This window comes from Micropterus dolomieu, linkage group LG22, assembly GCF_021292245.1.
Source record: "Micropterus dolomieu isolate WLL.071019.BEF.003 ecotype Adirondacks linkage group LG22, ASM2129224v1, whole genome shotgun sequence".
NCBI classification, from domain to species: domain Eukaryota; kingdom Metazoa; phylum Chordata; class Actinopteri; order Centrarchiformes; family Centrarchidae; genus Micropterus; species Micropterus dolomieu.
The window spans coordinates 18,418,625-18,443,723 of record NC_060171.1 but is presented as its reverse complement, the minus strand read 5'-3'; the positions used below and the strand labels follow the sequence as shown (position 1 = coordinate 18,443,723).

General features: G+C 40.5%; 3 protein-coding genes across 8 annotated transcripts; 1 reads left to right on the top strand and 2 right to left on the bottom strand.

Annotated features, from left to right (window-relative positions):
- Nucleotides 1–1,837: 1,837 nt before the first annotated feature.
- fkbp4 (FKBP prolyl isomerase 4) lies at nucleotides 1,838–8,440 on the bottom strand. 3 transcript variants are annotated; one of them, XM_046036901.1, is made up of 12 exons: nucleotides 8,237–8,439; nucleotides 7,947–8,072; nucleotides 7,275–7,419; nucleotides 7,045–7,187; nucleotides 6,779–6,899; nucleotides 4,798–4,954; nucleotides 4,474–4,564; nucleotides 4,275–4,358; nucleotides 3,989–4,174; nucleotides 3,658–3,801; nucleotides 3,070–3,171; nucleotides 1,838–2,955 (listed from the first exon to the last, which is right to left on the bottom strand). In XM_046036901.1, exons 2-12 carry the CDS (start codon nucleotides 8,043–8,045, stop codon nucleotides 2,875–2,877), a joined length of 1,353 nt encoding a protein of 450 aa, XP_045892857.1. In that variant the 5' UTR covers nucleotides 8,046–8,072; nucleotides 8,237–8,439; the 3' UTR covers nucleotides 1,838–2,874. The 3 variants fall into 3 exon arrangements, with proteins under 3 accessions (XP_045892857.1, XP_045892859.1, XP_045892858.1); XM_046036903.1 differs by having other exon boundaries at nucleotides 3,076–3,171; XM_046036902.1 differs by having other exon boundaries at nucleotides 7,947–8,440.
- Nucleotides 8,419–18,581, top strand: ddx11 (DEAD/H (Asp-Glu-Ala-Asp/His) box helicase 11). 3 transcript variants are annotated; one of them, XM_046036895.1, is made up of 28 exons: nucleotides 8,423–8,476; nucleotides 9,898–10,040; nucleotides 10,140–10,355; nucleotides 10,439–10,525; nucleotides 10,650–10,786; nucleotides 10,890–10,947; nucleotides 11,081–11,188; nucleotides 12,668–12,755; nucleotides 13,084–13,286; nucleotides 13,451–13,525; nucleotides 13,800–13,877; nucleotides 13,956–14,002; nucleotides 14,104–14,183; nucleotides 14,322–14,363; nucleotides 14,450–14,517; nucleotides 14,597–14,635; nucleotides 14,757–14,895; nucleotides 15,241–15,375; nucleotides 15,463–15,575; nucleotides 15,656–15,728; nucleotides 16,335–16,438; nucleotides 16,544–16,693; nucleotides 16,846–16,914; nucleotides 17,033–17,133; nucleotides 17,231–17,315; nucleotides 17,437–17,512; nucleotides 17,606–17,760; nucleotides 17,855–18,581. In XM_046036895.1, exons 2-28 carry the CDS (start codon nucleotides 9,906–9,908, stop codon nucleotides 17,885–17,887), a joined length of 2,694 nt encoding a protein of 897 aa, XP_045892851.1. In that variant the 5' UTR covers nucleotides 8,423–8,476; nucleotides 9,898–9,905; the 3' UTR covers nucleotides 17,888–18,581. The 3 variants fall into 3 exon arrangements, with proteins under 3 accessions (XP_045892853.1, XP_045892851.1, XP_045892852.1); XM_046036896.1 differs by lacking the exon at nucleotides 8,423–8,476 and adding an exon at nucleotides 8,701–8,815; XM_046036897.1 differs by lacking the exon at nucleotides 17,855–18,581 and having other exon boundaries at nucleotides 8,419–8,476; nucleotides 17,423–17,512; nucleotides 17,606–17,745.
- On the bottom strand, nucleotides 18,444–24,959 carry wash1 (WAS protein family homolog 1). Of its 2 annotated transcripts, none has more exons than XM_046036899.1 (11): nucleotides 24,807–24,959; nucleotides 24,070–24,210; nucleotides 23,289–23,400; nucleotides 23,016–23,162; nucleotides 20,763–20,899; nucleotides 20,528–20,663; nucleotides 20,210–20,405; nucleotides 19,941–20,114; nucleotides 19,575–19,733; nucleotides 19,002–19,073; nucleotides 18,444–18,908 (listed from the first exon to the last, which is right to left on the bottom strand). In XM_046036899.1, exons 1-11 carry the CDS (start codon nucleotides 24,812–24,814, stop codon nucleotides 18,766–18,768), a joined length of 1,425 nt encoding a protein of 474 aa, XP_045892855.1. In that variant the 5' UTR covers nucleotides 24,815–24,959; the 3' UTR covers nucleotides 18,444–18,765. The 2 variants fall into 2 exon arrangements, with proteins under 2 accessions (XP_045892855.1, XP_045892856.1); XM_046036900.1 differs by having other exon boundaries at nucleotides 19,002–19,070.
- Nucleotides 24,960–25,099: the final 140 nt, after the last annotated feature.

Genomic DNA, 25,099 nt, shown 5'->3' with positions numbered 1-25,099 from the left:
AGGTCGTCTCAGAGCACGCCTTCAAAGCAAAAGCATGTTTGTGTCACAGTGACAAAAATAAGTCAGTAATGCGTATACGCTCGCATCGCATTGACGTGATTCAATTTATTTTGTTTACTGTATATTACAGATAAAATGTCATATTCTGCTGATAGTTTTGTACACTGTTGTATGCTACGTTCATATTTCTTTGACTGATTGGTTAATTTTGAAATCCGCTACCGGAAACACTCTGTGATTGTAGCTGGCATGACGCTGTCAGTCGGGATAGAGGAGAGAACGTAGGCAGTGCAACTGTTGGATTTACCTGCAACAGGTAGTCGTGTGTACAAATACTTCTTTAGAGCTTTTTTCCTTTGCGGATTTTACCAATACCCGCACTAAAAAGGCACAAAAATCCCATAGTTGACGCACCTTATATGAACTGTATGTCCATTGTGAGTTAACTCTCTTGTGATTAATTTGTCTAGTGAAAAGAAATAAAAGAACAAAGATATCATAGCTTCTGCTACACCCTCTCACGTGAGCGCTGTTCCTACACCTCCCTTCCTGCATAAAAAGCTGAGTGAGCCGTCTGTAGCGACACACAACAAAGAACCACCCAAAATCTTAAAAACATAGCAAACAAAATCTAGCCAAGAATAAATAAAATACTGTGAATAAACAATAATAGCTCCTTCACTTTTGTTATGTCATCCACCTGTAGAAAACAAGTGGTGCTGGGCCGTAATCACAATGGAGACAGACTATATGTCTGTAAGCTGACACCGGTGTCCCTGTGAGAGAGCTCGAGGATCAGATCAGATCCTGTTTGTCCTCGGGAAAAGAAGACTCTGACCTCCTGACTGCTGCAGGGACACATTAGGTCCGACACGCAGACAATAAAACATTCTGCAAATATACATTTTACTCTAGGGTCATTTTTGAAAAACAAACCACAAAAGTCTCAAAAATATGAATGCTTACATGCTGCTGCTATTTAATTTAAGTTTTCATACAGTGGAATTGATTTTTAGTAATTCTGTACAGATGGAACGTTATCATGGTTAGGACTGCCTCTAGGATTATTTTCTTTATCAATATGCCTATTGTTTTCTCAGTTAATTGTTTATGTTCAATAAAATATCACGAAATAATGACAAATGGCCATTTACATTTTCCACAATTGACTGATGTATTGGAGTTTCTTACTTTGTCCGACCAACAGCGCCAAAGCCAAATATATTTCCTCTATAATTCATAGAACAATAGAAAGATAATCTTCACCTTTTAAGTCTGGCTTGATATTCAATTATCAAAGAGGTTACTGCTTAATTTTCCTCGACAGACCTATAAATTCAATGTCCACAGAAAACAGAACCCCTTATTTAAAACAAACATTTCAAAACCTTTATGTATCTTAGATATCTCTTCCAGGCCTATAATACATATATAAGATGCTTTTATTCATTTCAAAACTTATTTTTGTTAGGATTACTAAGGCTATTTATTTATTTGCATGCACTATCTGCACGATTATACACCACAAAGTGTCGACTGTATCGTAAATTTAAAAAGATTCTATGATCTGTACACATGTGGAGGTGGAACATTTATAAATCAGCCCCTTCATGAAAGACTTCTGCATAAGATACACCTGTTTCCTTCTAAACTCCTCCAGAAGCCTCAGCTTACCTGGAGGTGCATTTAAGATATTGTAAGAAGAGCCTCTGTGATGGCGGAGGAAGGACAATTTCCGGGTCACGGGAGGATGTAATGAATAAACAGAAGACAAGACAAGTAATGGTAACTGCAAACTGTGAGGAACAGATGTAACAGTCAAGAATATCACACTCAATCAAGTTGTAGCTATTGTTTATTATATCCTTCTGTCAGGGCAGACCAAGCAGCAACCCTTCCAAGAGACGAAGATAAACTCAACACGACCCACAACCTCGCTTCTATTAGCCCCTTGGTTCAGTTTCTGCCCCACTCTACAGGTGCTGTTAACTAAAATGAACAGGGCTCACATCTTCCTCTGGCGTACTGACTTCAACAGCCTGAATCTAATGAGCCATATATGCACACGTTCATACGTTCTTTTTACAGTGAATTAAGACTTAACTGTTTTATTACTTAAGCGTGTCCAGGAGAAGCAAATTGATGTCCTTTCTAGCTGCTTTAAAATTGCACATATTCCAGTTAAGCAATATGTTGTATTCATTTCAAGAACAATACAGAAATCACAAGCACAACACTGGAAAAGAAATAAGTACAAAGTCAATATTTCCAAAGTAAAAGGCGAACAGTCCTGTACGCTGGGGGCCTATAGGGGAGCTCCAGTGGCTAACGTCTTATTACTCCACCTATCCACAGTGCTGCTACATGCGTACTTTGGGACACAGGCACATCATATCTATGCACACAACCAGCACAACTCCAGGAATTGATCAGTAGGCCCACGTGGAGGAGTGCTGGATGGATAGCATAGAACGTGAGGTTAGCGCAAGGTGAATGGTCTAGCCCTTAACGGGTGAGGGTTTGAAATTCTGCATTTAACATTTGGATCCACTTTTTTCCTACCCAAAACACTGGAAAATAAAAAACAAATAAACCCAACACATGTACAGTTCAAAGCTGTGGGTTCAAAGGGTTCAGAGATGGGGTTGTGGCACACAATTCATTTAATAAAACCACGTCCCATAGTGCCATCAGCTGGGGAAGCCTCACCCACTTGTGCAGCTGCTGCAGCAAAAAGCCCGGACACACAGAAAGCCAGTGCTCTCGCTGACACGCTCATTCTCGCTCTCACTCACACACACAGGCACACCTTAAACACAAATGGCTGAAGTTACAAAAGTCTGAAGTACAGATGAACCATAGTCACATCTTCATCTACGCTTTTTCCCCGTTCCCAATCTCCATCTCATCCTCGCCGTTCTCCTTGCTCTCACTCTTCCCTTTCTCTGCTTCTTTCTGTTTATGAAGAGACAAAAACAAACAAAATCAGCATTCAATCATTTTTTATTCAGCCTCTTTCAGACACATTGCTTATCTCACCCTCTGGTGGCTGTTGTACAAAACACAAACCTTCACCTTTGAATCCCTCTCTGCAAATTTCTGGAACATGTTGGCGTAGATGCGTTTGTCCTTCTCATGCTGCTCCTTGAGACGCTTCTGACAAAGAGCAACCTGGAAGAATATAACGAAGGGAAGGTTAGCCAAGCATATTTTCAGATGTGACACAGGTACAGCCACAACCAAAAGATATAATACAATGAAATACATTAATGACTTTAGATTTTTTTTTTTTTTTACTGCACTTCAGAATCATTATTCTAAGACCAATTGATACGAGCTGAAAGATAATTGGGAGTCGTTTCAACTTGGGCTTCGTCAGAGTGTACAAAAATGTCCCCACCTATAATCTACTAAGACTGGTAGCTTCCACAACCAGAAAATGCATGCAGTAACAGCTATAATAATACATGTGAGAGTTTCATTGTGGATGATCTCACAGCAAAATTAGTTTCGACTGTACAAAATAGGGAGACATTAATTGATCCCTGAACCTTTTTTGGATTTGTAACAAACTTAAGTCATGATGGCAAAATGTAAGAAAGTAAGACCCAGTTTGAAAGTTGTTGCAATTATCCTTTAAGATGTGTGGCACTATACCTGGCTCTTGGCGGCCTTGTTGGCAGGATACAGCTGAATAACTTGCTGGAAGTCATCTCTTGCCCTGTCAAACTCCTTCATACCAAACAGTGCCTCTCCTCTTCGGAACAAAGCCTTCTCATTGGATGGATCCAACTCCAGAGCCTATAATCATGACCAAATTATAATCAAACATTTACAGTATTTAACCACATAAACAATTGAAATGATCAGAAAAGCAGTCCACCCATATAACACATTTGTACAAACGGTACTCAACGTAACAAAGAATTAAGGCTTTTCGCACTCACAAATGTGTCCATATTCAAAATAAGCAACAGATCAGACATACCTTGTCACAGCTTTCTAGGGCTTGGTTTGACTCCTGCAGTTTAAGGAAGCACATGGCCAAGTTCAGATGCGCAGCTAGCCGCAGTGCTTTCGCCTTCTTCTCGTCCTCCTCTGACAAACCAGATTCATGTTCCAGCCACGACACAATCCTTTTATACTGCACTGACGCCTGCTTGTATTTTCCCTCCTGAAGCATTTGAAATCAGTGCATTAGAAACATGACCAAGTTTATGGTCATAAGAATTCTCTTTATAGCTGTGTGCTTTGTAAACACCACCCCTGCATACCTTGAAATACTGCGTTCCTTTCTCTTTGACAATGCTGCTCTGTTCCAGCTTCTCTCCTGTGTTCATCTCCCACGATTCCTTTGCCTAAAGAAAACAAAATCAGACAATCACGCAGTAGAGGGGAAAAATGTCGCTGTACACAACTACTGAAAAACAAAAGCAAAGTTGAGTTTGCAACACAGTGCCAAGATTTATTTACCTTCTCAAAGGCTGTCAGCTTGATTTTGTATTGCAGTGTTGCTCCACCAGGAATGTTGTATTTTGCATTTCCTGCATTTCCAAAGCCATATCTACAAATGGAAGATAAATGGTATCTCAAATTCAGTGTATACATGTTTTATTACCCATTTTTCACAGTAGATTTGATGATTGTGTAGCTGAATTCTTACAGTAGGATACTGTGTTATCTGTTTGTCTAAACACTGGGATTGTTCTATTGCCCAATTATATTCCACACATTACTCCACTATGGGGTCTATTACAACATAACAGTAATTATTTGTCTTGGTACACATGATCATACTTAGGCTTAATGTGGAAAAGTGCCTCCTCTTCCTGCTCCATAGCCATGATAGCTTTCTCCACTCCAACTGGCAAGCCAAGATTCTCTCCATCTCCAATCTCAAACTTCAATTCTCTCTCGTCAAATACACGTCCCTCGTAGGTTCCCTCCACAGTAACTGATAAGGGTTGAAAAATGCTGGGGGTTAGCTTGTGCTACAAAACAGACTGTTGTGCGGTGTCTCAATTCATGTTCTTTCATACTTTAGTATTTTGAGTGCATATTACGGCAAAATACAGCGCACCAGGAGTACCGGCTAAATCTTTTGTTTTATTAAGGATGCCTGTGAATGAGTCACAACAAAGTCCAAGACAAATTCCAAATTTCTGACATAAGCTATTTTTGACAAACTTAGTCCTTTAAATGCTGCTTCTCAATATCAATAACATTAGTTTTATAATTAAGTACCAAACTTCCTCCCTCGACAATCAAAGGGTGGCTTTGAACGTTTGTAAAACAGCAGTTTCTTTTGTAAATGTTAACACGTTTCTCCCATCCTAAATGACAGCAAATCTATTCTAAAATCATTACTGGATAGAGTTAAATATATATTGTTATACTGTAGAGAATAATGCAGTTGAAAGATGGCAATTCTGACAAACTGTACCGCACTCTACCTTAAAACAATCTACAGCATAAAAATCCCTATAACTGCTAGTGGTCAACTGATGTGGGTTTTTTAATGCCGATGCTAATATTTAGTGAGCAGGGCAGCTCACATATAATCGCATTATATAGTGTATAATTCCATTATTCCATGCAGAGTACAATCTAATACCTTACCTTAGCCAGTCACGTGTTGCTTTAGATGGAATTTGTATTAATTAATGAAATAGAAAAATACATTGCACTAATAATCTGCCAAAATATGGCGCACAACTTCCGTTTCAATCCTCATAAACGACCCTGCAAGGTTTGTGAGCTGGTACATGCATTGTTTTTCCAAAACCAACCAAAAGCAGCGTTGGTGTCAGCGTGTTCCCACAAGTACCACAGAGATGGATGAAGATGATAAGAAACCAGGAAGTCCAGTTTGAAGGCAGTACTGGATTTTGTGCTAATGTGAACTCTTGAAAGTTAATCTGCAGTGAAAATTTGCTCTTCCGTCTCTATGCCTGTGAGGTGAACAGTAAAAGTGGCACAATGCACAGTGCTATACCTGCAATTTCTAAAATCTATTGTGACCAACATAAATACAAGCAAACTCCAGCCTCAGCTCTCCATTATGGATGGGGTCAGTGAGGAGTGTTTTGGTAGTCAGATTTTGGACTGTATTACTCGGGCATCAAATATCAGGTTTTAAATACGCACCTGCACACTTGCGTGTATTTCTATATCAATTCATGTGTTGCTCAGGCTCAGTGTGCCACCTTCATTCGGATATCAGATTTCAGCCCAATGCTGACTCAAATAGCTGGATCCAGTGTCGCTGACAAGGAGGCCTATGCAAGTGAATTACGGGCGTACTATGCCATGAGTCACCAGTGCGCCGGTAGACACAAACATTTTCTAGGAGAGATAATATAGCATTTTGTTTTAGGAAGCAACCTTTAAAATCAAACCTGATGTTGCCTTCCACACAAAATAATGATTCCCAGTCTCTTCCTCACTATGAGGAATACAGCTTATGCAGTCTACACTGGTATCAGATCGGTACTCTGCATCGGCCAATACCCAAAGCCCAGGTATTGGTTTTGGCACTGAAAAACTCAGATAGGTGCATCCCTAAATAAATATACACTGACTCAGCTTTCCCAGGCACAAAATAAGTCAAAATTAAAGTAATCACTATTACATGTCCTATTAATGGTTTTGTTGATGTTGATCTTGTTATTTTTTGCGCTTAAAAAAAAAAATAAGAAAAGAAAAATACGCCCCCTACAAGCAGGTCAATTCTGTCAGTGTCAGCAAAGAAATAGCTGAAAAAGTGTGGATATGTTACCTTCAACAGAAGCTCCTTCGTTAGGCTTGGAATATCCCTGTCCTTTAGTGATAATGCGACGAATGATTCCTCCATCCTCATCCTCAGTTATGTCCTCGCCTCGAAATTCAAACAGTTCAACCTGCAAGCGTGCAGACATGTCAATTAGTATCTTTTCACACCAATAAAAGAATCAAGATATACTGTATATTCCAACCATAAACCCAGTAAAATGGTTTAAAGTATAACATGGATAATCAAAATATCCTGATATCATTGACACATACCTCAAAAACAAGGGTTGCACTGGGAGGTATCTTGGGTGGGCTGCCTGCAGATCCGTAAGCATACTCTGGCTTACAGATGAGCTGGCACAACTCTCCCACTTTCATTGTGGCTACGCCAATGTCCCATGCCTTTATGACTTGACCTAAACATACAAAAAGACTTATTACTAACACTGGCTGTGCACCTATGGCAGGTGAACGTTCATGCCTCTGCTAGATAGGCAACCAACCTTTGCCCAACTCGAAGGAAAACTTCTCTCCTCTGTCTCTGCTGGAGTCGAAGTGAGTCCCATCCAGAAGTGTGCCCACATAATGCACAAAAACTTTGTCACCAGTCATGGGAAACTCTGTGCCTGTGCCTTCCCTTTTCACCAGCTTGAAAAACAGAGAGCGAGATGGGAACTTATTAAAAATCTGTAAAACACTGATTTAAAAAGAAGCAGAGAAGTCATTTCTGCAACAGCCAGTTCCACACATTTGTGTCCTGTACACCCAGCCTGCAGCTTGGTAATTTGCATCATGAGAGGTAAAGCTGTCAAATCCTTAATTGTGAATGAACGTGAGCTGCAACGTCTCATTCAAACGCGTACGTGCGTGTGTGTTTATTAAATGTCCCCATCAGCATTAATAGCCGTTTCTCCGGGGCTCCAGAACCTTCTAGAAATTAGATCGTGGAAACAAGTTAGCAATGAAACCAATGACAGAAAACTCAATAACCAGCGTTACGGGGCTGTCAACATTCTGCTTAGTTTGCATTAACGTTAGCGGTTTTTATTGACAGTACAAGCGATATCCTAGCTAACAACAGCTAACGTTAGCCTGGCCGAATGAGTAAACAACACGCAGCCAGTTTACCATTCAGCTAGCTGGATTAATATGCTGTGCCAAACACTAGTATTTACCTTCAAAACACCCCCGTCTTTCTTTGGTGTGATGTCTTCTCCTTCCATGGGGATGGCGTTTTGTCCTTCACTTGTCTGCTCCTCTGCAGTCATTGTCATGAAGCTAATTCCCCCTCGTGCTATGAGCTGCAAAACAATACAAATTTACACTGGCTAATAGTAGTGGTGGCTAAAGCTAAATACTTCTCAAACCACGCCAAGTGCAGCAAACAACAATTGGACTCGTCAACTGCAGCTAGCTCACCAACGTTGGTTAAATCTCTAAGCTAACCTCAGCTAACGTTACTCACTTATGAATGCTACTGTAAATAAAGTACACGCCACAGCTGAGATTGTGCTATCGTTGTGCACCAGTCACACTTGTATGCGAGCAGGATATGAGCTTATGATCAAGTTGCTTCAAGTCCACGTTGTCTTGCAGCCTAACGTCTGACAAGCATTTATAGAAGGGCAGAGAATTTTCCAGACTCGAGCAGAGACAGAGGAACTGGGGGGGGATTAACCCGCGTTGGTGGCGTTACTTATCCGTTGTAAGCATCTTACAAAAAGGCGGTGCACATACAAAGAGCAGAGCAAAAGCATGACTTACAGATATATTGTGTTACATAAATAATGAATTGTGTACTTCGTTTAGATATTCAGTAATAGCCACATAGTCCCACACTAAAGGACAAAACTATGGCACAGATGTGCATAGTCCCGTCCACGCAAGCAGTCCTGTATTATAAAACAAACACTATTTGTTTTATCTTGCCCCCTATTGGTCAGATTATGTGTACACTGTCTTCTGTTGGCGCGGTTGTTGAATAGTTAGCCGGGAGTTGAAGTAACGTTACTAACGTTAACTGTCTTATTTAGGATATCTGTAGGTAAGTATTTATATATCAACCATTTCTGTATAGATATAAGACTTCAGCTAATAAGTGGATTTGGGTTGGTTTTAAGTTAGCGAACGTTAGCTATAACTTAGCTATGAATTCGAGGTAGCTAAGTTAGTGTTAAAGTTTTCGTTTAAAGACAGTCAGCTCGCAGTGACTGCCTTTAAAATGACATGTTATGCTGCCAGACATAAACGAATTGAAAAGCCTTTTAGTTAAATTATCATTACGTCGTTGTGGTAAAATTATGTAGGCATATTGGATTGATTGATTTGCGAGAACTCAGCAGTTTCCAATCCAAAAGCAGAATTTGGGGCCAGCCTTGGTGCGTCATGTTAGACATAACAAGTATTGTTGCTAACATAAGCCAGTCTAAACACTATGTGTGTGCTGCTCACTTCATCAAGTAGCCAGGGACTCATTTCCTAACTGAGCTGAAACGTTTTATCCAATGGTGGAAAAGGTACTCGTTTATTAGCATACTGCTGCAGTAAAAGTCCTGCATGCAAGAGTTCACTTAACGTTAAGTCAAAATACAAAAGTATAAACAGCAAAATGTTCTTAAAGTATTACATAAAGTAAAAGAAGTTGTTGGGTATCAAAAATAGTAACATTTTTACTGATGCTATAAAACATAAGCATGTTAACATTAAAGCTGGGGGACGTCCAGCACATTTTAACTACTTTGTGTACTGTTGAATAGTTAAACCTGTAGCACAGTATCCTATCTTATAAACTGATCATATGTTTTTATTTGTACAATCTTAATTTCTAATGTAACTTGCAACTATAGCTGTCAAATAAATTTATTTGAGTAGTAAAAATTACAAAATTTGCCTCCGATATGTAGAGGATTAGGGGCAGCACGGTGGTCCAGTGGTTAGCACTGTCGCCTCACAGCAAGAAGCTCGTCCTGTCCAAGGTGTACCCTGCCTTTCGCCCGATGTAAGCTGGGACTGGCTCCAGCCCCCCGCCACCCTGTACACAGGATAAGCGGCTGACGATGGATGGATAAAATTGAAATACTTGCACTACTAGTTTTATATCTAGTTAAACCTTATGTCATCTTCCAGGGAGGTTCATGAGCATGGAGAATGGCAGGGCCCAATTTCCATTTCCATACCAGCCCTATAACATCCAGGAGCACTTTATGCAAGCCCTGTACGCTGCACTTGACCAGGGCAAAGTTGGCATCTTTGAAAGTCCAACTGGAACGGTGTGTATGTGTGCATGCATATAAGAGAGATTACAGCAGAAGCCATCAGATATTATTGATTGGATTTGTGTTACAAAGTGTGTGTGTCCTTTAATGCAGGGCAAGTCTCTGAGTCTGATATGTGGAGCGCTGAGCTGGCTCACAGACTACGAGGAGAAGAGGAGACAGGAGGCAGCCACTCTGCTGCAGGAAGGAGAAGCAGCTCTCTCCACCTCAACCGCTCAGCCCTCTGCTACCAGCTCCTCAGCAGAGCCCGACTGGATCACTGATTTTGTTCAAAAAAAGACAGAACGCGATTTGGTGTCAAAGCTGAAGGTAAGAATATCACTGTATTTCAGATGTGGCCTTTGATGTGGAATCTGGGGTTTTGGCTATTATTAGATGTTTTTGTGTTTCAGGAGGAAGAACTGAAAAGAAAGAAGAGGCAAGAACGATTAGAAATGATCAGAAACAACGTTCAACTAAAGTATGCAATGAAAAGAAAAGTAAGGGATCTTGCAGAGTGGCATTTTGGGGAGCTCAGGCTTCAGAAATGTACCCAAAACTTATAATCACTGTAAATCAAGTCTATGCAACTCAATATATGAATTTCTGTGTGTGTTTCTGTAGAGCTGTGAAGATGATGAGGCGGTCAAGTTGCTCCAGCTCAGTAAAGAGGAACAAACAGAGACACAAGGAGATCAAGAGGACGAGGAGCTTATCGTTGCAGAATATGAGAGCGATGACGAGTCAAAGACCAGGAGCAGGTGAGGATAGCCATTAATTGGTCACCTATCGCATCAAATGTTACATCACAGTGAGATGTTGAAACGAACACTGACAGCGGAGTTTGTTTGCTCTCATGCTCAGATTTTGTGGTGCTGAGGATGACACAGACGATGAACTGGTTGAAGAACATGTTACTAAGGTGTGACTTAAGAGAGAAATGTTTCCCATTGTAACTGTGAGAGTAAGTGTCCCACTGATACAAAAATGTAATAATAAATGAGTGTCACACTTCACCCAGAAGTGAGACTATGTATGTTAATGCATGTTCTCAGATCTACTACTGCAGTCGCACTCACTCCCAGCTTGCCCAGTTTGTCCATGAAGTTCAAAAGAGCCCATTCAGCAAGGACATCAGTGTGGTCACACTGGGCTCACGGCAGGTATGTACACACACACACACACACACACACACACACACACACACACACACACACACTCACACAAAGACTACCAGTAAAAGGGTTGGGGTTAGATTTTGGTGTATTTTGTTAAATATCATCCATTGTGAAAATGTAGTAGTTTATGAATACAAGACTTACGTGTAACTGAACTGAGACATGTTTGCGTGATGGCCTTCATCCTGATTACTTATATCAGTCATTGTTTGGAGACAACAAGTGCTATGCTGTATTTTTCTTGATGGCGATGTTCACTCTCTTCTCAGTGTCTAGATTTTTTATAGTGAAAGAGGACTGCTCAGTAAGCAAGTGTAACACCGAAAACTAAAGTCTTTTGGAATTTGGTACATATTACTTTTCAAGCTTTCAAGTTTCTAACCACCCTGTTTTAATGTAAAGTGCAAGATAAGATAAAAATGATTGGAGAATAAAGCATTGTATAAGAGAAAACTGTTGTGTGTACAGCTGAAATGGTTTGATTAGTCAGTCAAATAACAAACAACTCACAAATGTAAATATTTACTTTCTTATTCCTCAGTGATGGTATATTGAATGGCATTTTATAGACCAAAGCTTTCATCTATTAATCAAAATGATAATCAGCATGTTCAAGCAATAATGAAAGTGGCTGAAAGTTGCAGCCCTAGGTGATTGACATTTTTAATTGTAACATTAGGGCTGGGCAAAATAACAATAACTATCACGATATAGTTTTTCTCAATAACAATATAACAGATGTTCAATAAATACACAAAAAAATGGTTGATTTAATTTACTTGAATCACGAACGAAATGGCACATAATTTTTCTTTTAAGATTTATTTTGTTGAGAAAAAGGAACTGAAAAAAGATTTTATCATAGTTGTTTTGAATGTTCTAGATATGTTAAGTTTGACAAGTGTTTGTCATGTTCTGACCATAAAGAAAAGTGTAAAACCACAATTAACCATCAGCCTTTAAACTTGAAAGAAATAACGATTTCACATTTATTGTGATAATTGTCAATATCGAATGACATGAAATTTTTTATTGTGATAACATTTTTGGCCAAATCGCTTAGCCCCTTAGATAAGTGCCATCTCACGTGGCGCTTATCTAAAGCTGGTGCACGGAGAAAGTCAACAAATTAAAGGCTGTAAATTATAAAGATGTGTAGACCGGTTGTAACAGCTGTAAGACCAGATGATAGTATGTTGTCTGCTACAGGCTCATAGAATGATCTAGAACAGTCTAGTCTGTCTCCATGTAGAAGCAGGCTGTTTGCAATAAAACTTATTTAAAGTTTCATACTTGTATTTTTTAATTCAAGGATGATTACAAAAATGTGATTACATTGCTAGAAATTTCTATTAAACTGCTAAAATACAAGGAACTAATATACCTGTATTCAGTGAGTAAAACATGATTATTAACCATGACATCAGACTGTTTAGAGTAAACATAAAATTGTGTACTTTCCAGAATCTGTGTATCAATGAGGAGGTGCGTCGCCTCGGCAGCATCCAGCTTATCAACGACCGCTGCATGGAGATGCAGAAAAATAAACATGGTGAGAACCCCTCACACACTAACTCCAGCACCACTGAGCTTACAGAAGAACATTCACAGCTAACTAATTTTTATTTTTTTTACCCTTTTTTGAACCAGGAAAGCTTAGTGACGTGAAGTAGTGAAGATAATACAAAACATGCCACATATCAGAATTAAACAGAAAAGCCATTATATAATTATGAATAATATTTGTAATGCAATCAGATTATCCTAGAAACAACCAATGTTGCACCTGTAAAAAAAAACAAAAACAAGAGCTATCTTAAAACATCAAAGTAAATAAGACTATTTTTGCTTGCAACGCTGCCTGTTCTTCCATTTTGTAGAGAAGCAGCATCATGAAGAGGGTGTAAAACGTAAGCGAGGCCCAGCAAAGGGTGTGTGTCCCTATAATAAAGCATCAGCACTGCAGCAGATGAGAGATGGCATTCTGGGGACAGTCCACGATATAGAGCAGATGCTAAAGCTGGGCAGAGAAACACATGCATGTCCTTACTACTCCACACGCCTCGCTATCCCCCCTGCACAGGTAATGCTGTCCTCTTTGTACTCCTATGTCCAGGTTATTCCTAAATTTCTGGGGAGCAATAGCCATTCAGCTTACAGTATTTAAATCTATTCCTTCACTTTTTGTTAAGCAGATTTAAGTTTTAGTGTTAATCTGTATGTTCTATGTTTATTGTGTCTGCCTAGCTGGTGGTGTTGCCCTATCAGATGTTGCTTCATGAAGCTACGAGAAGGGCAGCAGGGGTCCAGCTGAAGGGACAGGTAAGATTAGATTGATCATTTCTGATTCTTTTCATAAATTTTCTGCTCAGCAACTGTCCGTATTAGTAGTATATAACGATATAATGTTAGAAATACCCTAGTATTGTTAACATATATTTCTCATAAGTAGTGTAACCTTTGGCAACAAAAATGTAAACACACAGCCAGTACCAGTACCACTGTGGGGTATTTGAGACCATTTGGGTGAGTTTCAGCAATTTGAAGTGGAATTAATTTTGCATATTACTGACAGATTTTTTATTTTTTTTCACAGGTGGTGATCATAGATGAAGCTCACAATCTTAGTGACACACTCTCCTGTATACACAGTGCAGAGCTCACTGGTGCACAGGTAAACACATTGTGCACAAACTGTTGGTTTAAATTATGCCTTTTCCCTGTAAAATGCTAAAATGTGATTCCTCCGCAGCTTTGCCGTGCCCACTCTCAGCTCACCCAGTATGCTGAACGCTATAAGTTAGTATATTACACAAACAGGCTCTAACAGTGCACTCACTCCCAAATTAAAAATTGTATTACTCTCTTGACCCTTGATGTTTATGTTTCTACAACATCAGGAGCAGACTGAAGGCAAAGAATCTGATGTACATCAAACAGATTCTGTTTGTGATTGAGGGGCTTGTCCGGGTGCTGGGAGGTGAGTGTGTTTGGGCTGATTTTTGTTTTGTATTTGGTGATTAATAATTGCCAGTCTGCAACGTGCTTAAGAGTGGAAATTGATTGACAGGGCACATTTCTGACATTTCTACTTATGATGTAAATGTTATCCTTGCAGGTAAGGTGGGGACGAATCCGCAGAGCCAGACTACACAAGCAGGTCAGTAAATAATACACACACATAAACACACTCTAATACACACTGAAGTAGAAATTGCTAAACAGTGATGTTTCTTTATCTTTTAGGAACTGAAATGCTTACCATTAACAATTTCCTCTTCAAGGCTCAGATCGACAATATCAACTTGTTTAAGGTAATTAACAAAAATGTGTTATAATGCGGTTGAAAACCACAGTCTGAATCTTTCAATGTCACTGTCATTCTCACTTTAGTTGCAGAGATACTTTGAGAAGAGCATGATCAGCAGAAAAGTAAGTGTATAATATGTGAATATTTGATTGATTTTGATTGCCTCATTTAAATATTGTCCAGCTCTGAGAGTGATCTACAGTAAAAAATCAAATAAATACCTCACGCGCCTTCTCTCTGCAGCTGGGTGGCTTTGTGGAGAAGTACGCGGGATCAGGTGTGACTCTGCACACTCAGAGCAACTCCAACAAGGAGAATCGACGCACGGAGGGCTTGAACCGCTACCTTCAAACTCTACAGAGCAACCAGATTACCATGCCAGGTCAGGGGGCGGATGTTTATGTTTCTCACCAACATATTAAAAACACATTTTTGGAGATGGACATCCTCCTTGAATTCCTACCATAAAAAAATCTCTCACATTTCCTTGTTTGAAAGTGAACAGGAAAAAAGAATAAATACCATATGTTGTTATCAAACTGGAAAACTAGCATGTTGCTAAAAAAGAAAAGAAATTTAGTGCATGACAAGCTGAGGGTTTTTGGTAAAGCTAGACCTATGTTGCATTTGCAGACATTATTTAGCAATGAACAAACACTGAACAATGTAGCATTCCTTTTGGTTGTTCATTATGATTTACCCGTTCTGTCTGCTCCCACATGTGCAGTTTCTTCAGCAGACCAGCAGGGGTCTGTAGAGGCAGAGAAAGTGCTGTCTGCATCTCCCATGATGCAGGTGGAGGGTTTCTTCATGGCTCTCACCAACAGCAACGCTGACGGCAGAGTGGTGGTGCACAGACAAGGTACCTTTTTAAAAAATAGAAGGGAAAAAAACAGGACAACAAAACAAGTGTTAGAGTGTAAAATACCCCATTTTGCTTAACGTCCAGGTAGTTTGTCAGAGAGCAGTGTCAAGTTCCTGCTGTTGAATCCAGCGGTCCACTTTGCCCAGGTGTTGAAGCAGTGCAAAGCGGTCATCATCGCAGGAGGAACCATGCAGCCTGTAAGTTGTCTTAAATCCACTAAAAATGAACTAAGCTCTTGCTGTGTACGTTTTGTCATTCTAAAAGATGTTATATGTAGGTTTCAGATTTCAAACAAGAGCTGCTGTTTTCTGCCGGAGTGGAAGCAGAACGCATCACTGAGTTTTCCTGTGGTGAGTGGCCCATTTTATAACACTGCAGTACTTTGTGGAGCGTTCTTTTTGTGTTTTTATAATGCACTCTCTTACTGATGTGTTTATCAATATTTCTCTTTGTGAGAATTTTTGATGGAATAATATAATGTTTTGGCAAAAACTTAAAAAAATAACCGATTTAGAGTTGGGTTATGCACTCAGATAGACTAGCCATAAGAATAATGTCATGATTCTGGTTCAAGTGACAGAGGTGACAGATTAAATCAGAGCTGACCAAGATGAGATGATGGAAGTAATTGTCTAGCCACTATTTATAAACAGTATACCCTATATTTAAGATTACTTGAAAATTACATTGTTGCCTGTCATCACACAGGTTGCATGTTGAACTAGGAAGGTTGTTGTATCATAAGCCACCTGAGCAATGCTTGTGCTCCTGTGGCACTGGTATACAAAATTAAAGACATGTACTATTGTCATGTTCTCTGACAAAAGATCTGTGTGAAATTTAAACAGAAGTTCACCTGTCTATGGAATATTGTTTGGACCTAATGTTTTTATTTGATTGTGTTTGTATTATTATGTTTAAATCAATGAAATCATTTTCTTTTTGCCTGTGTGTAGGTCATGTAATTCCCCCCGAGAACATCCTTCCCCTCGTCTTGTGCAGCGGTCCGTCTGGTCAAGAGCTGGACTTTACTTTCCAAAACAGAGACTCTCCACGCATGGTAACAGACACACACATGCCCGTGCTGTTTTTGTTAAGTTCTTGCTGTAATATCTTTTCATGTAGTAGTATGCATTATTGCATATTTGTGCCTATTTGTTGACAGATGGACGAGACAGGCCGCATTCTGTCCAACATTTGTAACGTGGTCCCGGGCGGGGTCGTGTGCTTCTTCCCTTCTTATGAGTACTCCAGGCGGATCATTTCTCACTGGGAGGCCAACGGTATGCTGACTCGTCTGGCTAACAAGAAGAAGGTACATCAGCTTCATGGATTCTCATTAAATGAGCTAGAAAAAAACGTCTTTATGGTGTTGGGGGGCTGCATAGTATATTGAAGAATACTGTTCTGAAAGTGAAAATAGAATTGCCCCGACAGCTTCTGAAGCTATCACAATTACTTTCTTAGATCTTCCAGGAGCCAAAGAAGGCCAACCAGGTTGAGCAGGTGCTTAATGAGTTCTCCCGATGTATCCAGGTAAAACACTCAAACATAAGCCCTCATCACTGAGCACTGATAATAAGTTCATTGTGAGTGATTGCTTCTGCCATTGACACTCACACGTTATACTGTTAAACTCCTTTCCTTTTGTTAGAGGTGTGTTTTTGACAGCAGTGGGCTCACAGGTGCGTTGCTGTTCTCTGTGGTCGGAGGAAAGATGAGTGAGGGCATCAATTTCTCAGATGACCTGGGCAGGTGTGTGTAATTCACGAGCACACAGACAGACAGCAGTTGGATACTGTATAAAGCATGTAATCCAATCGTTCTTTCCTGTGTTTCCACGCGATGACAGGTGTGTGGTGATGGTGGGAATGCCATATCCCAACATCAAATCCCCAGAGCTACAGGAAAAGATGGCCTATCTGGACAAACACCTGGTGAGACTTTTTACTGTCCTAATAGTCTTCACTGTATCCACAAACATGGCAAAACAAGTACATGGTCACAGGGGTGCTGAGGTGAAGCTCATCGTCGGTCTCATCAGTTTCATTTTTTTAGCCTCACAGTGGAGGAAAGAGCCCTGGCCAAGCACTAATAGAAAACCTCTGCATGAAGGCTGTCAATCAATCCATAGGTAATGGTGCTATATTCATGACAATATATGATAGAAAGAAATTATTAATAATTATTTATACAGTATCGTGTATTTAACGTTGTCTGCCCAAAGGAAGAGCTATCCGCCACCGTGGCGACTATTCCTCCATGGTGCTGTGTGACAGGCGTTACTCTCGACCTGCTACTCTGTCTAAACTTCCCACATGGATCAAAGAGCGCACCAGCACACACACAACTTTTGGCCCCGCTTTTGCTGCCCTGCGGAAGGTGAGAAGGAAGTTACACATATGTATCCACACTCTGACCGCTGCATTGTGACTGAAACTCGTTCATAAGTCGTCTGTGTGTTCTTCTTTCCTAGTTCTTTCTGGAGAAGAAGCAGAAGCTGGTGTAGTTTCACTCACACTGGGCTCAAGCGACAAGAAATGAAACGTGTTCAAAAAAAATATAATTAGAGGGCCTCTGTAATAAGTTTCTTATCACAGGGTTGCCGCAACCCTTTCATGCTCCTTTATGTTTACGTTCTTTAATATTTTAAAGCCATCAGACATCTGAGTGCTCCTGGGAGGCAGTCTTTTCTGTTTTCAGTGCATCATACTTGCTTTATTTTACATGTCAGCTCTTTCAACGTCAAATATTACTTCTGCTTTGAAGTGAAGATGAATTAGAAAATAATGGATGCAAGTGTTTGACACACTGCAGACAAAGGCCAAAGGGGCATTTATCACATTGACTCAGGTGTATTAGTCCTGTGATGTCATCAGTTTCACTGTAGAACATGTTGGAGGCAAAAATGAATAATAAAATAGTGAATAAATTCAGTATGTAAAAATTAAATTACTGAAGCAGCTACTACACAGATATCAGGCATAGCACTGGCTTAGGCATCCATGTGACTGATCTACCCTTGAAGATGATATTAAATATTTAAAGCACAATGAAACGTGTTATGTAATGCAAAAAAAAATACTTTTATTTTAAAAGATGTTAGTGAAAATGTTCATGATTGCAGTGAGTGTTCTAAGATCTGCTTTTTATGAAAATGTTTACAATGAATACAAATCTCAATAAATTGTTTTATAATTTGAGTTTTTAGTGATGTTTTGTTGAACCGGTTGGCCAAACCAATGCAATTACTATTATGATGAAGCTAATGCACACTGAAAATTTCTGTTAGAGGGAAAATTTCGTGGGTGTCCTTTGTACACAAAGTTATTCAAGGCCATCAAATGCTTTCATTATCAATGCTTTAAGTGTTCATCGTTCATGACGTTATGCTTCCCAGTCATCGTCGTCTGTTGTTGAATGTGGAGCAGGAAGTGGTGGGATAACATCTGACATCCTGGCAAATGCACTGCCGGTTCCAGCTGGAGAGTCACCTGACTCCCCACTTGCTGGACCCTTACCAGATATGCCTACAGAGGGACAGAACACATTATTTACGGTCTGCAGTTCTGACCAACCGCATCAGTGTTTTGAATCTCATTTGACATAAAAGGGATCCTCACCTTTCCTTCGCATGGCAAGTTTATTGAAGAGATCACACATGAAGTCTCCACCACTAGATGCTGCTCCCGCTGCTGAGAGACAAAGATAGGCAGTTACTAAATAATCATGCAACCAGTATTTTTTTTAAATTAGTAACTGGAGCAATGAAGAAGTTTCACTCATTCCCCAGCGCTACACTTCAAAGTGGAGCACTTCATTACAACAAAACTTTATCTAGTTAGCATTAGCAGCTATCTTAAAAATGAAATGTTAGTTCAAGACCGGGCCAGCCAACCAGAAAAAAAGGCCAAGATATGCTGTCTGATATTAGGTCAGACAATTTAAAACACGACTGTAACCAAGTCAACATTTTAATGAGGTTGACATTTATAAAAACAAAGGTCACAAAGCCGTGGACTGTGATGATAAACATATGAGACATACACAAACGCACACATCCTGACATGTATGGGTGATTGCTAGCTAGGGACTGGTTATGCTCTGCTTTGATTGCATGTCATAGTTAAAGCAACATCTTGTAGCATTTAATAAGACACGAGCAGAAACATCCCCACTCAAAAGAATCTTGACACCTTGCTCTTGCGCCTTCTGTTTCTTCTTCTCCATCTTGCGCTCTTTGATGTTGCGTAACTTTGCTTTGCCGATGCCTCCTGCGTTGCGGATGGACTCCAGGAGACTGGCACGGCTGTTTGACGGCTGAACGACCTCGCTGGGAGCACCAGATACAGGGCCTGCAGTCAGAGGTGACAGTGAGGGGTGGCAGTGTAATTTAGATTTACGCCCATTCATGTCAATTAGGTTTAATTTAAGAGCGTGAATAGGGTGTGTGTGTGTGTAAGGTAGGAGCAGGTTTTCACCACTTGAATACACTGTCAAGCTCCATCACATTCATCCAAGTCTGTGGTGTGTAGCCAGTAAAAGATTTGGATGTGACAAACCTGAACTTGGTGCTCGTGAGACTTCTGTAGGGCTGTCAACAGGCGGAGGAGGTGGGGGAGGTGGAGGAGGGGGGGCTCCTGCAGGAGTGGCGGGATCGAGGGTGGGCTCAGGAGGAGGGGGAGGGGGAGGGGGAGGCGGCGGAGGAGGTGCAACATTAGGTTGGAAGTGAGGTCCTGAAACAAAGAGATGAAGAGTCTCCATCAGCTAATAAACACAGCATCCGCCTAAACCACAATGAGACTGTGAAAAAAAGTGAATGGGTGTGTACCAGGTGCGTTGCTCTCCTCTGAGAATGAGGGCAGCTCAGGGATGTTGTGTGTGGATCCTGACGGGGCGAAGCCAGGCCCGAGGTCCGCGCTGTAGGACAGGTCGTCTGCGATGCCTGGCAGGTCAGGCAGGTAGGATGGCACATCTATCTCGGGCACCTGGCCCAGGTCTGGCATGTAGAAATAAGACTCTGCTGTCTGTTAAGTGAGAAATATCATCCAGATTAATTATGAAATGTGTCATTACCAGTTATATATATATATATATAAAGTCAAATTAACAATGTGTTTTGATTGGAAAAAAATGGTGCTTGGGGTACCTGTCTCTCCAGTTGCTCTCTCTTCGTAATGGACATGGGTGCATCAAATGGCTTCTCTTCTTTTTCTGTCTCTAGTGTGGTGTGTGTTTTTGTCACAGCTCCCGCCAGAGGATCAAGGAACACATACTTCTTATATCTTTACAAACACACAAATCCAAAGATATGAAGAAAAGATTTGCATCTAATCTCTATTTAAGGTTAACATCTGTCTATGTGTTTGTGTGTGTGGACTCACAGGTTCTCTGTAGTATTAAAGAGCAACAGGGAGCTGACAGATGAGATATTGCGTGGCAGACTGCCCAGCCCCTCCTCTGTCTCATCCTCAGACTTCTTCTTATTGCTCACACACACTGGGAAATACATCAACTTCTCCTGTAAGGAAGACACACAGGCTGAGTGAGAGGGAGATCTGTAAGATGTCAACTAAATCTTGAGTAACGCAAATCACAAATGCCACCAAAGTGCTTCTGCACTCAGATGCACACGCACACAAACGCTGCAACGCCAAATTATATGGTCGGGTACATTGCTTCTGGGGGATATTGAATAATGCATTTCTGCACCAGAGAAAATTGCCAGCAGTGCTTTCAATTTTTTCTCGCGCTCTGACAAGTACACACAGATACACACACACAAAAAAAACAACTCACAAGACCAAGCACACGCAGCAGAAAATACACTGGTTTTCATAAAGTTTCCCATGGTAGTAACTAAAAAACTGTGGCGTTCAATATAAATAATGCAATTTGTGCGGAGCTGAGCATGCACAAAACCAGGAATACACTGTATTTCCAGATTTACACCTCCTAAAAAGGCAAACTAATAAAATTTGTCTGCTCTGCTCTCCACATCTTTAGACCTGTAAAATAACCGGACCTGGCCTGATGAATATTCTATCCAAAAGTTTCAGGGTAAATACCATGGCGTCCATTACGGCCAATGAAACATGTTGTTAAGATGGATGTCAGTTGGTTATTTAACTCAGAGGTGTGACAAAGTGAGACTGACATGGCTGAAAGCTTATCAGTGCTGGTTGAGTGATGCACGGTTTTTAACACGCATGCTTCTAGTCATGCAAAAATCAGCTGTTTGTGTATGAAAATTATTAGTTAATAACAATATTTGAACAAAACAAATTTGCCAACACAGTGCAGATAGTAACACAAGAGGCTGTAGCATCAGGTAACAGTCACTAAAAATGTTAAATGATGTAAAAGGTATATTGTTATCAGACCAGGTCAAATAATTATTTGAAATACTTATCAATATTTTAGTTTAAGTCACCAGATGGGGAGGTTAACTTGTTCTGTTTTGAGGCAGGCAGGCATTTATTCATACAGCAGTGTTTAATATTCATACATGATAAGATCAGAGGAACCTGGCCTGATGATAATCATCATGACATGTGACCAGATCCTCATGGCTCTCAAAGCATGTGTGTGTTTTTATTATTATTATTATTATTATTATTATTATTATTATTATAGAGCCATCCATCTTGCACTGCTGATCCAGCTCTGGGTCATGTTAGGCTAAGAAAGGCAGTCCAGATGTCCTTTCCTGCCACGTCATCCTAGTCTTCCTGAAGGATCCTGAGGTTATTCCAGGTCAGACAGGATATGTAATACCTCCTCAGGGAGGCATCCAAGAGACATCAGATGTTCCCATCACCCCAACTGGCTCCTTTCCAAAGTGAAGAAGAAGCCCTTTCCACTCCCAGCACCTTCTGGATATCTGTGATTTTCTTCCTGCCCCTAAAAGTGGGCCCAGGCACCCTGCGAAGGAGGGTCATTTAGGCTTGATCTATCAGTGATTTCACTCTTTTGGTCATTACTCAGAGCTCAGGATTATATGCAAGGGTTTAGATTGAGCACTTTGCCTTTGAGTTAATGCTTCACACTTCTATCACTGTATATGCCAACAGCGACAGCGGACGTTGGAATAAGTAACTGTGGATTGGCAGAAACAGCTAGTGGTTCCCATTTATATAAAAAGAGGGACCAGAGAGTATATTCCAATTATCGAGGTATCACACTGCTCATCCTCCCCAGGAAGATTATATGCCAGAGGGTTGGACACAAAACCCTGGATTCTAGAGGAGCAAGCACCAGTGGTGAGTGGAGACGTCCGCTTCGAGCCTTCCTGTGCTCGTGTGACCGAAGTGAGAGCAGTGTCATAATTCTCAGCAGTGAGATAAAAGCCATGTAAATGGAAATTAATCATGCCTCTTATTATCCCTGTTTTTGTTCCCAGTTTTAGCAGTGTCAGCTGTATAAAAACGCCATCAGGCTAGCCCACACTTTCTTCTGTTTTATATTAGTTATAGCACAAAGGCTCTTGGGGTTCAAGACATTAGTTATGGAACACTTTGTGAAACCATGGCTCTTAGTCAGTCACATTTTTTTATTGTTTCAAAATTTAGGCATTGCATGTAAAAATAATGGTAGAAAATTCTTGTGTAAACAGCACTTTAATGTATTTATCTTACCTGCAAGGCCTTCTCATCAAAGGGTCGAAGTTTATTAACTATCCTGTATCGGGGGCGGGTTTGTGAGGAGGGGTCTGTAGCCTCAGTAAAGATAGATGAGTAATCCTGAAGTCGATCTGGGGCTGGGTACTTGGCACTGGAAAAAACCTATAAACACAGAAAAAAAGCTGATGTAACTGGCAGGGGTCAGTACTCTTTTCAATGACCTCGTCATCACTTTATCGTGTCTCTATTGAGAATCATATGTGCCTTCCAAAGTGAAGGTGCAGTTACCTTGGTGGCCTTCTTACTGCCTTTGATCTTGTCAACACGGGCCTGAGCTAGTCTGATCCGGTCAGTGACGCTCTGCAGGTGGCGGCGGTTCTTCTCTACACTGTCACCCACCCTGAAAGCCACACACACACACAGGAAAATATATGTGAGTTTGTATTGGATGCGCCCTATTCCGCTTTATATACAATCTGCAGGGTGCTGAATCCCTTCTTGCATTTCATAAAGATGAAATATTACACAGCTATTTCAGCATTCTATTGATGACTTGATATCAATGCTCTTATTACTACTATTCCATGCAGTTACAGGCGACACTTCCTCTGTTTTCAGTTTGCCAGACAGGACCATCTGTGCTGTGGCATAAAATGTGGCTTAGAATATGGCTTCCACGTGTTTTAGACTGTGCAGTCAGTTACATATGACAAAGTCTTGTAACAAATGCTGTGATATCAACAAGGGAGTGCCTCACAGTTCCTTATGCTAGAGAAATCATATGTTTACCACTTTAAAACATCTGGCATGTTTGACTTTATTTAACTGAAAAAATGATTTAATGAATCTACAAAATTATCGATGGATTAATCGTTAATGAAAAACCCAGATGTTTCCTGCCTATGAGAAAGGCTTTGGACCCCTGCATACCTGAATAGGCGGCTAGTGCTATGGAAAATGGATGAATAGAAAAATAATTGGTCCTCAACTATTCATTTCATAATTATTTCTGATATTTGTTCTCTCTCACACCATTTGGTTTTTTTTGTGTGTGTGATCCTGGACTTGCCTTCTGAAAATATCTGTAGAGATGGTCTCCAAGTAGAGTAATGCATCTGCTATCTGATGGACAGCCTCCTCTCTCCTCAGGTCTGACTGGATGAGAGGCACTGAGTACACCTGGCACTCCAGGCAGTGCTTCTGGGTCATCCTAACAACAACAACAAAGAACAAAGTTGTGACTTACATAGTCACGCTCTGATCTTGAGCGTGGAGGTTCTTTCTTGACTTTGGGATCGGTAGCCTTTGGCGTTTTTACAATAAATCCAACTTTGGTCTGTCCGCCATGACTGAATCACTAGGAGAGGAACTGTGGTCATTTTGATAGTCAAACAGTCAGCCTTTCACATTGATGATTGTTTTTAGATCCAACACCACACAACTGTCATAACGTTTCTATAGCAGGTATGGTTAATTAAACCCTTACCTCTTTACCAAACCTCATCTGACTCTCACGTGACAATGCTGGAACAGACATTATTCAATGTGTAACGTTAAATTGGCTCAAGGTGATCCCTGTAACTCTATATGGCAATATCACCAACTGACAGCTAATAAACCCGCACTAAGGCTGATTACTAGCAAATGTATTTCAAATAAAATATATGTATAATATACCTAAAGTGACATTCAAAGGAAAACCTGTCCGTGCAAATGAAAGCATCGCAGTGAGCCTTAAACCGAACAATGTCCGTTTAATGACAGGTTATACTGCGAAATATAGTCGCTTGAAAATATTAGTCTTACCTGACCATGGGTGTTGTTTACTGGTTACCAGTTACAGAACAGATATAATAAGTGGTATCTAGGCTATCGTTCCTAGCAGCCAAGCTACTTGTTAGCAAAACAACGGTTCAGTACTTCCGCGTCCCTGTGACACGTGACCACGCGGAAGTTGCCTTCAAGTTCTCTCGGGAATTTCTCCGTCCGACTTGAACGCACCTGAACGACTTGAGTAAACTGATGTCGCCGATTGGCTAACGTTAAAGGTGGGCGACTTGGAAACATAGCTTACGTTATTTTAAGATTAAGATAAGCCG

Bases quoted from the DNA above. Each gene is read 5' to 3' on its own strand.
- ddx11 (XM_046036895.1), top strand. From the start codon at position 9,906: ATGAGCATGGAGAATGGCAGGGCCCAATTTCCATTTCCATACCAGCCC. The intron at 14,003-14,103 runs GTTAGTATATTA...CTACAACATCAG, and splicing joins CAGTATGCTGAACGCTATAA to GAGCAGACTGAAGGCAAAGA. The intron at 14,896-15,240 runs GTCAGGGGGCGG...CCACATGTGCAG, and splicing joins CAACCAGATTACCATGCCAG to TTTCTTCAGCAGACCAGCAG.
- fkbp4 (XM_046036902.1), bottom strand. From the start codon at position 8,045: ATGACAATGACTGCAGAGGAGCAGACAAGTGAAGGACAAAACGCCATC. The intron at 7,420-7,946 runs GTAAATACTAGT...CTGTTTTTCAAG, and splicing joins AAGACGGGGGTGTTTTGAAG to CTGGTGAAAAGGGAAGGCAC. The intron at 3,172-3,657 runs GTATAGTGCCAC...ATATTCTTCCAG, and splicing joins ACAAGGCCGCCAAGAGCCAG to GTTGCTCTTTGTCAGAAGCG.
- wash1 (XM_046036899.1), bottom strand. The intron at 20,664-20,762 runs GTGAGTCCACAC...GTGTTTGTAAAG, and splicing joins TTTAATACTACAGAGAACCT to ATATAAGAAGTATGTGTTCC. The intron at 19,734-19,940 runs GTTTGTCACATC...CTCTGACTGCAG, and splicing joins CTCACGAGCACCAAGTTCAG to GCCCTGTATCTGGTGCTCCC.